Genomic DNA, 14,913 nt, shown 5'->3' on the forward strand with positions numbered 1-14,913 from the left:
GATACGTTGTACTTTTCAAGCGCTTAGTCCAGTGCTCTGCACACAGTAAGCGCTCAATAAATACGATTGAATGAATGAGTGAATGAATTCAGGAAACCTGGGTTCTAATCCTGGCTCCACCCGTTGCCCGCTGGGTGACTTTGGGCCGGTCACTTCTCTGAGAGACACGATCCCTTGACGACAAGGAGCTTTAATGCCCTTAACTGTAAAGTGGTAATTCAAGTCCTGTCCTCCCGCCCTTTTGGACTGCGAGCCCCGGGTGGGACAGTGATGGGGACCGATCTGGTTATCCCGTATCAACCCCCAGTGCTTGGAGAACAGAGTACAACAAAGTTGGTAGGCACGATCCCTGCCCACAACGAGCTTACAGTCTAGAGGGAGAAACAGATATTAATGTGAATAAATAATTTACTGATGTGTCCATAAGTGGTGTGGGGTTGAGGGTAGGGTGAACACCAAATGCCCGAAGGGTACAGATTCAAGTGCCTAAGTGGTGCGGGAGGAGGAGGGAGGCAAGGAAAAGAGAGCTTAATCGGGGAAGGCCTCTCGGAGGGAATGTAATTTTAATGAGGATTTGAAGGTGGGGCAAGCGGCCGTCCGGCATATAAGAAGGGAGGAGTTACAGACCAGAGGAAGGACGAAGGAAAGGGGTCAGTGGTAAAATACCCCACTGAGCCCCCTCCTTCCTCTCCTCCGCCTTACCTCCTTCCCCTCCCCACACCACCTGTATATATGTATGTATGTTTGTATGTATTTATTACTCTATTTATTTTATTTGTACAAATTTATTCTATTTATTTTATTTTGATAATGTGTTTTGTTGTCTGTCTCCCCCTTCTAGACTGTGAGCCCGCTGTTGGGTAGGGACCGTCTCTCTATGTTGCCAACTTGTACTTCCCAAGCGCTTAGTCCAGTGCTCTGCACACAGTAAGCGCTCAATAAATACGAGTGAAAATAGACAAGATCGGGGCCCAGAGAGCAAGCTGGCGGAGCCTGCGGGCTGGGCTTCGTTGGCCGTTCGGAAAGTCTCCCCCTCCCACCCCTTTAAGATGGGAGAAAGCAGAGGAGCTGGCTTGTCGGGGTGGGGCGTAGGAGTGGAAGGGAGAAGGAAGGAAGTGTGGGGATGCGGGCGTGCTTTGTTTTTTTCCCTGGGTCTCTCCGCGTTCTCACTGCAGCCCGTTCGTGCAGCCCCACCTCTCAGGCCTGGATGGAGCACGCTCTGAGGGGAAATGACGGACCAGGAGAATAACAACAGCATCTCAAGCAACCCCTTCGCCGCTCTCTTCGGCTCCGTGGCCGACGCCCGGCAGTTTGCGGCCGTCCAGAAGCAGCAGCTGAAGGCGGCACCCGGTAAGTGGAGGAGCCGGGCCGCGGGCGAGCTGCTCCACAGGGAAACGTTGCAGCCGGATCTCCGGCGGGTGGACTGGAAGATCCGTCCCGGGTAGAGAAGCGGCGTGGCTCAGTGGAAAGAGCCCGGGCTTGGGAGTCAGAGGTTGTGGGTTCTAATTCCGGCTCTGCCGCTTGTCAGCCGGGTGGCTTTTGGCAAGTCACTTCTCTGGGCCTCATCTGTAAAATGGGGATTAAGACTGCGAGCCCCGCGTGGGACAATCTGATCACCGTGTATCTCCCCCAGTGATGATGATGATGATGGCATTTATTAAGCGCTTCCTATGTGCCAAGCACTGTTCTAAGAACAGTGCTTGGCACATAGGAAGCGCTTAACAAATGCCATCATTATTATTATTAGAGCGGGAATTGCCATCATTATTATTATTAGAGAGGGAACTGGGGGGTCCGTGGCTCCGGGGGTCCTGCCGGGGGCCAGAGAGACTCTTCCAGTCTCCGGCACGGTTCGCCCACCCAACCCACTCAGTAGTCACCGCCTTCTGCTGCAGTCAGTCATTCGTATTTATTGAGTGCTTACTGTGTGCAGAGCACTGGACTAAGTCGTCAGGAGAGTACAGTATAACACTATAACGGACACATTCTCTGCCTAGAATGAGCTTACAGTTTAGAGGGAGAGACAGACATTAATATAAAGAGGTTACAGATAGGCGCATAAGTGCCGTGGGGCTCGAGGGGGGATGGATGAAGGGAGCAAGTTAGGGTGACACAGAAGGGAGTTGAAGAAAAGGAAAAAGAGGCCTTAATCAGGGAAGACCTCTTGGAGATGTGCCTTCGGTAAGACTTTAAAAGTGGGGAGAGTAATTGTCTGTCAGATAAGAGGAGGGAGGGCGTTCCAGGCTTTAGGGTGGGAGTGGCGGTAGATGATGTCTAATCCAGCAGGGGAGGAAGTAGGATTTGAGCCCAGGCTCCATGACCCCGGGGGCTCCTCCAGGACCCTGCTCTTCATTCATTCATTCATATTTATTGAGCACTTACTGTGTGCAGAGCACTGTGCTAAGCGCTTGGGAAGTACAAGTTGGCAACATAAGGTTGAGGTTGGTATCGGTGTCCCAAAACTGCTCCCCGACCTAACGTGGGCCTGGTGCGTCCTGGGATTTCTGGTCCCTGGGTCCCTCCTCAGCTGCCCAGGATGGCGGGGCAGGGATGGGAGAGTCGCGGGGAGGCTTAGGTTGGTGACAAGCGTCTCGAGGGTAGCTACTCCGTGACGGGCACCGTCCCCGGGCCCGAAAGTGCCACTGCTGCCACTTTAATGCTCTTGGCTTGGTTCCAGGAGAGTGTGGAAGAGCCTGTCGGGCCTCCGGCAGGACCCCAAGTTCCCCCGCTACCCTGAATGTCTTGCACGGTGGAGTGGTCACTTGTGTGCCAACTGTGTCCTCTCTGAACCCAGAAGGCAGCTAGATGGACTACAGAAGAAGCCAGTTAACAGTCAAGCTGCTTGGATGGGTGACTGTGCTCACCATAGCCGGACTGGTACCCAGCGGGTTTGATGGCTTGCACGTTTTACATGGTTTTTTTTAGCTGATCAGCCCGGGGTTTGGCCGATCTGGTGCAGATGCCAGGTTCTCGACGAGTAAGCTCTTCTCTTGAAGCCGAGGTCAGACTCCCCGAGATAAATTCCAAAAAACTCTACCCGACTGCCCCACTCAACACCAGGTAGAGAAGGATCAGCCGGAAACCCCAGGAGAAAGAGGAAGAAAGGAAAAGCGGGAGAGTAGATAATAATATTAATAATTCTGATATTTAAGTGCTTACCGTGTGCCAGGCAGGGCTGGGGTGGATACGAGCAAATCAGGTTGGACGCAGTCCCTGCCCCAAGCGGGGCTCACAGTCTCCATCCCTGAGATAAATTCCAAAAATGCTACCTGACTGTCCTGCTAGAGACTAGGTAGAGGAGGATCAGCCGGAAACCCCAGGAGAAAGAGGGAGAAAGGAAAAGCGGGAGAGTAGATAATAATGTTAGTAATTCAGTTATTTGTTAAGTGCTTACCGTGTGCCAGGCAGGGCTGGGGTGGATACAAGCAAATCGGGTTGGACACAGTCCCTGCCCCAAGTGGGGCTCACAGTCTCCAAAAACGCTACCTGACTGTCCTGCTCGAGACCCAGGTAGAGGAGGATCAGCCGGAAACCCCAGGAGAAGGAGGGAGAAAGGAAAAGCGGGAGAGTAGATAATAATATTAGTAATTCTGATATTTGTTAAGCGCTTACTGTGTGCCAGGCAGGGCTGGGGTGGATACAAGCAAATCGGGTTGGACGCAGTCCCTGCCCCTAGTGGGGCTCGCAGTCTCCATCCCCATTTTACAGATGAGGAAACTGAGGCCCAGAGAAGTGAAGTGACTTGCTCAAGGTCACACAGCAGACAAGCGGTGGAGCTACGATTAGAACCCGCAACCTTCTGATTCGCAGGCCCACGCTCTGGATGGAACCAGCAGGGCTTTCACCCCACGTGGCTCAGTGGAAAGAGCCCGGGCTTCGGAGTCAGAGGCCGCGGGTTCAAATCCCGGCCCCGCCACTTGTCAGCTGTGTGACTTTGGGCAAGTCACTTCACGTCTCTGGGCCTCAGTTCCCTCATCTGTAAAATGGGGGTGAAGACTGTGAGCCCCTCGTGGGACAACCTGATTACCTTGTATCCACCCCAGCGCTTAGAACAGTGCTTTGCACGTAGTAAGCACTTAACAAATACCAACATTATTGTATTCTGTCAGCCCTGGAAGGGTGGCAAGCCCCACCTCCACGGGCCTGGGTTCTAGGGTCATCATCATCATCATCGATCGTATTTATTGAGCGCTTACTGTGTGCAGAGCACTGTACTAAGCGCTTGGGAAGTACAAATTGGCAACATATAGAGACAGTCCCTACCCAACAGTGGGCTCACAGTCTAAAAGGCCGTGCCGGCCTGGACTGAGGTGGCAATCTTTAAGACGCCCTCAAAGAGCTCGGGATCTCAGCTCGGATGAGTCGTGCTGATTCGGTGGCCAGGGTCCCCCAGGGAAGTGAGAGCGGCTCTCTCGGCCCCGAGCGTCAAGTCTGGGATCCTGCCCGGAGGAGGCCGTCCCCCGGGAGTCGACGTGTTTTATTTTCAACTCCCTGCCGCCCGCTCTTCCTCCCTCGGTTTCCCCTCGGCGGCCCCGGGCCGGATTCCCACCCCGCGGGAGCGGGATGGGATGTCGGTTTACCGGGGTGGGTTTCCCGGCAGAGGAGGCCTCGGCCAGCGCCGATGACTCGGATAACAGCGTGTCGGAGAGCCTGGACGACTGCGACTACTCGCTGGCCGAGATCAGCCGCTCGTTCCGGTCCCAGCAGGAGATATGTGAGCAGCTCAACATTAATCACATGATCCAGAGGATCTTCCTCATCACACTGGACAACAGTGAGTCATCGGCACCGGCATTCCCGTTACCAGCTCCTCCCTCCCTCTCTCCCTCCCGGTCCTGAGCAGGGAAGCCCGTGGAGATGGGCTTCTCGGCGCCAAGAAGCATCGCGTGCAATACAAAAGCGGGGACGCTTGTAGTATTAATAATAATAATAATAATAATGGTATTTGTTAAGCCGGGCACTGTGCTAAGCGCTGGGGTGGCTATAAGCAAATCAAGTTGAACTCAGTCCCTGTCCCTTGTGGGGCTCACAGTCCAATCCCCATTTTTCAGATAATAATGGCATTTTTTAAGCGCTTACTCTATGCGCTGATCTAAGCGCTGAAGGTAACTGAGGTCCAGTAATAATAATAATGACGGTATTTGTTAAGCCGGGCACTGTGCTAAGCGCTGGGGTGGATATAAGCAAATCAAGTTGAACTCAGTCCCTGTCCCCTGTGGGGCTCACAGTCCAATCCCCATTTTTCAGATCATAATGGCATTTTTTAAGCGCTTACTCTATGCATTGATCTAAGCGCTGAAGGTAACTGAAGTCCAGTAATAATAATAATGACGGTATTTGTTAAGCCGGGCACTGTGCTAAGCGCTGGGGTGGCTATAAGCAAATCAAGTTGAACTCAGTCCCTGTCCCTTGTGGGGCTCGCAGGCCAATCCCCATTTTTCAGATCATAATGGCATTTTTTAAGCGCTTACTCTATGCACTGTTCTAAGCGCTGAAGGTAACTGAGGTCCAGTAATAATAATAATGACGGTATTTGTTAAGCCGGGCACTGTGCTAAGCGCTGGGGTGGATATAAGCAAATCAGGTTGAACTCAGTCCCTGTCCCTTGTGGGGCTCACAGTCCAATCCCCATTTTTCAGATCATAATGACATTTTTTAAGCGCTTACTCTATGCATTGATCTAAGCGCTGAAGGTAACTGAAGTCCAGTAATAATAATAATGACGGTATTTGTTAAGCCGGGCTCTGTGCTTAGCGCTGGGATGAATATAAGCAAATCAAGTTGAACTCAGTCCCTGTCCCTTGTGGGGCTCACAGTCCAATCCCCATTTTTCAGATAATAACGGCATTTTTTAAGTGCTTACTCTATGCACTGTTCTAAGCGCTGATGGTAACTGAAGTCCAGTAATAATAATAATGATGGCATTTGTTAAGCCGGGCACTGTGCTAAGCGCTGGGGTGGATATAAGCAAATCAGGTTGAACTCAGTCCCTGTCCCTTGTGGGGCTTACAGTCCAATCCCCATTTTTCAGATAATGCATTTTTTAAGCACTTACTCTATGCACTGTTCTAAGTGCTGAAGGTAACTGAGGTCCAGTAATAATAATAATAATGACAGTATTTGTTAAGCCGGGCACTGTGCTAAGCGCTGGGGTGGATATAAGCAAATCAAGTTGAACTCAGTCCCTGTCCCTTGTGGGGCTCACAGTCCAATCCCCATTTTTCAGATCATAATGGCATTTTTTAAGCGCTTACTCTATGCACTGATCTAAGCGCTGAAAGTAACTGAGGTCCAGTAATAATAATAATGACGGTATTTGTTAAGCCGGGCACTGTGCTAAGCGCTGGGGTGGATATAAGCAAATCAAGTTGAACTCAGTCCCTGTCCCTTGTGGGGCTCACAGTCCAATCCCCATTTTTCAGATCATAATGACATTTTTTAAGCGCTTACTCTATGCACTGTTCTAAGCGCTGAAGGTAACTGAGGTCCAGGGAAGTGAAGTGATTTGCCCAAAGTCACACAGCAGACAAGTGGCAGTGCCCATGACCTGCTGATTCCCAGACCTGTGCTCTCGCCACGATGCCAACTGGTACTTCCCAAGCGCTTAGTACAGTGCTCTGCACACAGTAAGCGCTCAATAAATACGATTGATTGATTGATGCCCTGTGCCCATTTAAGAGCTTGCCGTCGTCCAAGCACTTTGCCGAGCCCTGGAGCAGATCCAAAATGATGAGGTCGGATAAAGACTCCGCCCCTCACGGGGCTCACAGTCCAAGGGAGAGGGAGAAGAGGTGGTGAATCGCCCCATTTTACAGATGAGGACCCTGAGGCCCAGAGAAGCGGATAGAAATTGCGAGAGAAGCCCCCGCCGGAGCCTCTCGGGGGGTCCTGAGGGAGCGAGGCCTAGTGGATAGAGCCCGGGCCCGGGGGTCTGAAGGAATCCCGGCCCCGCCACTTGTCTGCTCTGTGACCTTGGGAAAGTCCCTTGCCGTCTCTGGGCCGTAGTGACCTCATCGGTAAAACAGGGTGCTCTGCATATAGTAAGCACTCGGTCAATACCATTAATTGATTGACTGATTGAATGGGGATTAAGACTGTGAGCCGATGTGTGAGCCGGACTGTATCCAACCTGATTACCTAGTATCTACCCCAGCGCTTAGTACAGTACCCCTTTTAGACTGTGAGCCCACTGTTGGGTAGGGACTGTCTCTATGTGTTGCCAATTTGTACTTCCCAAGCGCTTAGTACAGTGCTCTGCACATAGTAAGCGCTCAAATACGATTGATGATGATGATGATGATGATACAGTGCCTGGCACATAACAGCGTGGCTCAGTGGAAAGAGTCTTCTATCAGTCAATCAATCAATCAATCAATCATATTTATTGAGCGCTTACAGTGTGCAGAGCACTGTACTAAGCGCTTGGGAAGTCCAAGTTGGCAACATGTAGAGACAGTCCCTACCCAGCAAGGGGCTCACAGTCTAAAAGGGGGAGACAGAGAACAAAACCAAACATACTAACAAAATAAAATAAATAGAATAGATATGTACAAGTAAAATAAATAAATAAATAGAGTAATAAATATGTACAAACATATATACATATATACAGGTATATACATATATACAGACTGTGAGCCCACTGTTGGGTAGGGACCGTCTCTATATGTTGCCAACTTGTACTTTCCAAGCGCTTAGTACAGTGCTCTGCACACAGTAAGCGCTCAATAAACACGATGGAATGAATGAATGAAGAGCACGGGCTTGGGAGTCAGAGGTCATGGGTTCTCGTCCCGGCTCCGCCACTTGTCAGCTGGGTGACCTTGGGCCAGTCGCTTCATTTCTCTTAGCCTCAGTGACCTCATCTGTAAAATGGGGATTAAGACTGTGAGCCCCATGTGGGACTACCTGATTATTCATTCAGTCGCATTTATTGAGCGCTTACTGTGTGCAGAGCACTGTACTAAGCGCTGATTACCTCATATCTATGTGGCTCAGTGGAAAGAGCCCGGGCTTTGGACTCAGAGGTCGTGGGTTCAAATCCCGGCTCTGCCAATTGTCAGCTGGGTGACTTTGGGCAAGTTACTTCTCTGGGCCTCAGTTCCCTCATCTGTAAAATGGGGATTAAGACTGTGAGCCCCCCGTGGGACAACCTGATCACCTTGTAACCTCCCCAGCGCTTAGAACAGTGCTCTGCACATAGTAAGCGCTTAATAAAATCCCCCTTCTAGACTGTGAGCCCACTGTTGGGTAGGGACCGTCTCTATATGTTGCCAACTTGTATTTCCCAAGCGCTTAGTAGAGTGTTGTGCACACAGTAAGTGCTCAATAAATACAATTGATTGATTGATTATTATTATTATTATTACCCCAGCGCTTAGAACATTGATTGGCACATAGTAAGTGCTTACTTACTAAGCTGGGAAGCAGCGTGGCTCGGTGGAAAGAGTGCGGGCTTGGGAGTCAGAGGTCATGGGTTCGAGTCCCGGCTCCACCACTTGTCAGCTGTGTGACCTTGGGCAAGCCACTTCCTTCTCTGTGCCTCAGTTCCCTCATCTGTAAAATGGGGATGAAGGCCGTGAGCCCCAAGTGGGACAACCTGATCACCTTGTAGCCCCCGCCAGCGCTTAGAACAGTGCTTTGCACATAGCAAGCGCTTAATAAATGCCATCATCATCATCACCATTAACAAATACCATCATTATTATCATTATTATTAACAAATAGCATTAAAAAGAAAACACTGCCAGGAGCAGTGGGACCCCGTCTTTTTTAATGTGATCTTGCTGGTGGGTTTGGGAACAGGTGCAAAGCTTTGTAGTCGGTGGGGAGATGCTGTGGGGGTCCGGGGCGGTGGGGCGGGCGGCCGCGGCCCCAGGCCTGACGGCCCAAATGGTTTCCCAGGTGACCCGAGCCTGAAAAGCGGCAATGGGATCCCGAGCCGCTGCGTCTACCTGGAGGAGATGGCCGCCGACCTGGAAGATCAGGACTGTCTGGACATGGACAACATCGAGCAGGTGCCAGGCGTCTTCCCCACGGGCGGGAGGCTCAACTCCCAGGCCGGGATTGTAGAGGCTTTAGTCTCTTAGACTGTGAGCCCGCTGTTGGGTAGGGACCGTCTCTGTACGTTGCCAATTTGGACTTCCCAAGCGCTTAGTACAGTGCTCTGCACACAGTAAGCGCTCAATAAATACGATTGATGATGATGATGATGATGGATTGCAGGCTGGGGTGGGGTGTGGTCGGCCCTGTCGCCCCTCTCTCCCTCCCGGGAAACAGCCCCAGTTAGGTACTGCTCATCTCTCAGTTATGGCACGTATGAACCGCTCATTTATGGGCAAAGGACTATGCTAAGTGCTCGAGAGCTCACCTCCTCCAGGAGGCCTTCCCAGACTGAGCCCCCTCCATCCCCCCCGCCTTACCTCCTTCCCTTCCCCACAGCACCTGTATATATGTAGATATGTTTGTACGGATTTATTACTCCATTTATTTATTTATTTTACGTGTACATAGCTATTCTATTTGTTTTATTTTGTTAATATGTTTTGTTTTGTTGTCTATCTCCCCCGTCTAGACTGTGAGCCCACTGTTGGGTAGGGACCGTCTCTCTGTGTTGCCCGTTTGGACTTCCCAAGCTCTTAGTCCAGTGCTCTGCACACAGTAAGCGCTCAATAAATACGATTGATTGATTGATTGATTAGTCCAGTGCTCTGCACACAGTAAGCGATCAATAAATACAATTGATTGATTGAGTTAAACACTCCCACAAGGTTCAGTGTCTACATCAGAGTGGACAGATGAATTCCTTTCCTCTCCTCCTTGCCCCCCACCCCAGCCCCACAGCACTAATGTAGATATCTGTAATTTTATGTATTTTGTATTTACATCTGTCTTCCCCCACCACACTGTAACTCGTTGAGGACAGGGAACGTCACCATTTTTTGTTGAATTGAACTTTCTTGTTTTGTTGTCTGTCTCCCCCTTCTAGACTGTGAGCCCACTGTCGGGTAGGGACCGTCTCTCTGTGTTGCCAACTTAGACTTCCCAAGCGCTTAGGCCAGTGCTCTGCACACAGTAAGCGCTCAATAAATACGATTGATTGATTGATTAGTCCAGTGCTCTGCACACAGTAAGCGCTCAATAAATACGATTGATCGATTGATTGATTGAGTTAAACACTCCCACAAGGCTCAGTGTCTACATCAGAGTGGACAGTAAGCGCTCAATAAATATGATTGATTGATTGAATGATTGAGTTAAACACTCCCACAAGGCTCAGTGTCTACATCAGAGTGGGCAGATGAATTCCTTTCCTCTCCCTCTTGCCCCCCCACCTCAGCCCCACAGCACTAATATATATATATCTGTAATTTTATGTATTTTGTATTTACGTCTGTCTTCCCCCCACCGGACTGTAAACCCGTTGAGGACAGGGAATGTCACCATTTTTTGTTGAATTGAACTTTCCCCAGCACTTAGTATAGTGCCCTGCCCACAGTAAGCACCTAATAAATTCAGCTGAATGAATGAATGAGTGAACAAATAAACAGAGGAATCCCAACTCAAAATGTTAAGTACTTAGCTGCAGTCCTTGGGGTGGGGTGGGGGGCTCATCTCTCGCCCTTCCCAGTCCCGCAGCATTTAATCAGTCAATCGTATTTATTGAGCGCTTACTGTGTGCAGAGCACTGTACTATCATCAATCGTATTTATTGAGCACTTACTGTGTGCAGAGCACTGTACTATCATCAATCATATTTATTGAGCACTTACTGTGTGCAGAGCACTGTACTAAGTGCTTGGGAAGTACGTATCTGTAATTTCTGTATCTAAAAAAATGTCTGTCTCCTCCTCTAGACTGGAAGCTCATTGTGGGCAGGGAATGTGACTGTTACAGTGTCATATTGTACCCGCTCCAGTCCTTAGGACAGTGCTGTGCACACAAAAAGCGCTCATTAAATGCAACTTACTGACTGATTGCCCTCTCCAGGCAACCGCCTTTGTTAGCACTACTGAAACTTTGGCTCATCATCATCATCATCAATCGTATTTATTGAGCGCTTACTGTGTGCAGAGCACTGTACTAAGCGCTTGGGAAGTACAAGTTGGCAACATCTAGAGACAGTCCCTACCCAACAGGGAGCTCACAGTCTAAAATCAATCAATCAATCAATCGTATTTTTGGAGCGCTTACTGTGTGCAGAGCACTGTACTAAGTGCTTGGGATGTCCAAGTTGGCAACATATGGAGACAGTCCCTACCCAGCAGTGGGCTCACAGTCTAAAAGGGGGAGACAGAGAACAAAACCAAACATACTAACAAAATAAAATAAATAGAATAGATATGTACAAGTAAAATAAATAAATAGAGTAATAAATATGTACAACCATATATACATATATACAGGTGCTGTGGGGAAGGGAAGGAGGTAAGATGGGGGGGCTGGAGAGGGGGCTGAGGGGGAGAGGAAGGAAGGGGCTCAGTCTGGGAAGGCCTCCTGGAGTTGGCCCGGGCGGCAAGCGCCCAGTCTTCCAAGAACTCCGGCCTTGTGGGTGTCCATTGGTGTCCTACCCCGGCTCCTGCAGGGGATGGGGCGTCCAAACGCTGCCACTCCGACAGACATCGTCCAGCTGCCTTGCCGAGGGTCCACCCTGTAGGGCCCGTTCTGGCCGTAATCCCAGAGAACTGGGTTGGCTCCCGGTTTTAGGGGGGCATCGCTGAACCGGCCCCGTGAGCTGATGGTTTGTCCCCTTCTGCTCCTCAGCCCTCCAGGGTAGGGCTGGCCTTCTCCCCGCCCCGGTCATCCCAGGCCCTGGACACTGCAGGATTAGCGTGGCTCAGTGGAAAGAGCCCGGGCTTTGGAGTCAGAGGGCAGGGGTTCAAATCCCGGCTCCGCCACTTGTCAGCTGGGTGACTGTGGGCAAGTCACTTCACTTCTCTGGGCCTCAGTTCCCTCATCTGGAAAATGGGGGTGAAGACTGTGAGCCCCCTGTGGGACAACCTGATCACCTTGTCACCTCCCCAGTGCTTAAAACAGTTCTTTGCACATAGTAAGCGCTTAATAAATGCTATCATTATCATTATTATTATTATTATCCTCTGGGCCTCAGTGACCTCATCTGGAAAATGGGAATGAAACTGTGAGCCCCTCGTGGGACAACCTGATCACCTTGTAACCTCCCCAGCACTTAGAACAGTGCTTAGAACAGTACTGCATCAGCCTTCTCTCTGATCTCCCATCCTCGTGTCTCTCCCCACTTCAGTCCATACTTCATGCTGCTGCCCGGATTGTCTTTGTCCAGAAACGCTCTGGGCATATCACTCCCCTCCTCAAAAATCTCCAGTGGCTACCAGTCAATCTGCGCATCAGGCAGAAACTCCTCACCCTGGGCTTCAAGGCTGTCCATCCCCTGGCCCCCTCCTACCTCACCTCCCTTCTCTCCTTCTACGGCCCAGCCCTCACCCTCCGCTCCTCTGCCGCTAATCTCCTCACCGTGCCTCGTTCTCGCCTGTCCCGCCATCGACCCCCGGCCCACGTCATCCCATGGGCCTGGAATGCCCCCAATCCCTCTGCCCCTCCACCAAGCTAGCTCTCTTCCTCCCTTCAAGGCCCTACTGAGAGCTCACCTCCTCCAGGAGGCCTTCCCACACTGAGCCCCTTCCTTCCTCTCCCCCTTGTCCCCCTCTCCATCCCCCCCCGTCTTACCTCCTTCCCTTCCCCACAGCACCTGTATATATGTATATATGTTTGTACATATTTATTACGCTATTTATCTTACTTGTACATATCTATTCTATTTATTTTATTTTGTTAGTATGGTTTTGTTCTCTGTCTCCCCCTTTTAGACTGTGAGCCCACTGTTGGGTAGGGACTGTCTCTATATGTTGCCAACTTGTACTTCCCAAGCGCTTAGTACAGTGCTGTGAACACAGTAAGCGCTCAATAAATACGATGGATGATGATGATGATGATGCTTTGCACATAGTAAGCGCTTAATAAATGCCTTCATTATTATTATTATTATTATTCTCTGGGCCTCGGTGACCTCATCTGTAAAGTGGGAATGAAACTGTGAGCCCCCCATGGGACAACCTGATCACCTTGGAACCTCCCCAGTGCTTAGAACAGTGCTTTGCACATAGCGCTTAGTAAATGCCATCATCATCATCATTATTATTATTATTCTCTGGGCCTCAGTGACCTCATCTGCAAAATGGGAAGGAAGACTGTGAGCCCCCCGTGGGACAACCTGATCACCTTGTCACCTCCCCAGTGCTTAGAACAGTGCTTTGCACATAGTAAGCGCTTAATAAATGCCATCATCATCATCATTATTATTATTCTCTGGGCCTCAGTGACCTCATCTGCAAAATGGGAAGGAAGACTGTGAGTCCCCCGTGGGACAACCTGATCACCTTGTCACCTCCCCAGCGCTTAGAACAGTGCTTTGCACACCGTAAGCGCTTAATAAATGCCATCATTCTTGTTACTCTTCTAGACTGTGAGCCCACTGCTGGGTAGGGACCGTCTCTATATGTTGCCAACTTGGACTTCCCAAGCGCTTAGTCCAGTGCTCTGCGCACAGTAAGCGCTCAATAAATACGACTGAATGAATCAATCGTATTTATTGAGCGCTTACTGTGTGCAGAGCACTGGACTAAGCGCTTGGGAAGGGAATGAATGAATGAATTACTCTCCCAGAGCTTCGTACAGTGCCCTGCACACAGTAAACCCTCAAAAGATATGATTGAATGAATCTTCCTCGTGTACAATAATAATAATAATGATGGCATTTATTAAGCGCTTACTATGTGCAAAGCACTGTTCTAAGCGCTGGGGAGGTTACAAAGTGATCAGGTTGTCCCACGGGGGGCTCACAGTCTTAATCCCCATTTTACAGTTGAGGTAACTGAGGCCCAGAGAAGTTAAGTGACTTGCCCAAAGTCACACAGCTGACAATTGCCAGAGCTGGGATTTGAACCCATGACCTCTGACTCCAAAGCCCGGGCTCTTTCCATTGAGCCACGCTGCTTCTCTGTATAATAATGTCGGTATTTGTTAAGCACTTACTATGAGCCAAGCACCGTTCTAAGCGCTGGGGAGGTTACAAGGTGATCAGGTTGTCCCACAGGGGGCTCACGGTTTTAATCCCCATTTGGCAGATGAGGTAACTGAGGCCCAGAGAAGGGAAGTGACTTGCCCAAAGTCACCCAGCTGACAGTTGGCAGAGCTGGGATTTGAACCCGTGACCTCCGACTCCAAAGCCCAGGCTCTTTCCACTGAGCCACGGCAGCTTCTCAAGCTGTCGAACCGTGTACAAGCTGGCCAACCGGCCCCCCGGCCCCTCTGTCACCAGGCCCTCTTCTCCCGTCTGCTCCTGCAAGAGCCCGCCCACCATCTGATCCACATGACCTCGTCCACCGCGCTGAACCTCTCCGCCGACCGGGACGCCGGGGAGAGGCACAACCTCCGCTACCTGTACGCCTGCTTCCAGCGAGCGAAGGAGGAGGTAGGGACGGGCGCCTCTCCTCCCCCGGCCGGTGAGCTCCGTCTCTCCGGGGGCGGAGACGCCCACCACCCACCCCGTCCCTCGGTCTCCGCTCCCAGATCACCAAAGTGCCCGAGAACCTGCTGCCCTTCGCCGTCCGGTGCCGGAACCTCACCGTGTCCAACACCCGCACGGTTCTCCTCACCCCGGAGATCTACGTCGGCCAGAACGTCTCCGAGCAGCTGGTCGACCTGATGTTGGAGGCCGTCCAGGGGGCCCGTGAGTAGCCGGGGCTGATTCCCGTCTCCCTGGAGCCAGACCAGCTGGGAAATAAGCTCACTGTGGGGCGGGAATGTCTGTTTCTAGTTGTGTGGTACTCCTCCCAAGCGCTTACTACAGTGCCGTGCGCACAGTAATCCGATTAA

General features: G+C 50.8%; 1 protein-coding gene across 1 annotated transcript in view; it reads left to right on the forward strand.

Moving 5' to 3' along the window:
• Positions 1-14,913, forward strand: part of UBE4A (ubiquitination factor E4A) — a 67,184-nt gene that overhangs the window by 8,562 nt on the left and 43,709 nt on the right. The window contains exons 2-6 of the mRNA XM_038753767.1: positions 1,189-1,350; positions 4,601-4,774; positions 8,905-9,017; positions 14,357-14,509; positions 14,608-14,767. Coding sequence (XP_038609695.1) covers positions 1,230-1,350; positions 4,601-4,774; positions 8,905-9,017; positions 14,357-14,509; positions 14,608-14,767 — 721 coding nt within the window. The 5' untranslated portion in view covers positions 1,189-1,229. The remainder of the gene's footprint in view (positions 1-1,188; positions 1,351-4,600; positions 4,775-8,904; positions 9,018-14,356; positions 14,510-14,607; positions 14,768-14,913) is intronic.

The sequence above is a fragment of the Tachyglossus aculeatus genome, chromosome 11 (assembly GCF_015852505.1).
Source record: "Tachyglossus aculeatus isolate mTacAcu1 chromosome 11, mTacAcu1.pri, whole genome shotgun sequence".
NCBI lineage: Eukaryota > Metazoa > Chordata > Mammalia > Monotremata > Tachyglossidae > Tachyglossus > Tachyglossus aculeatus.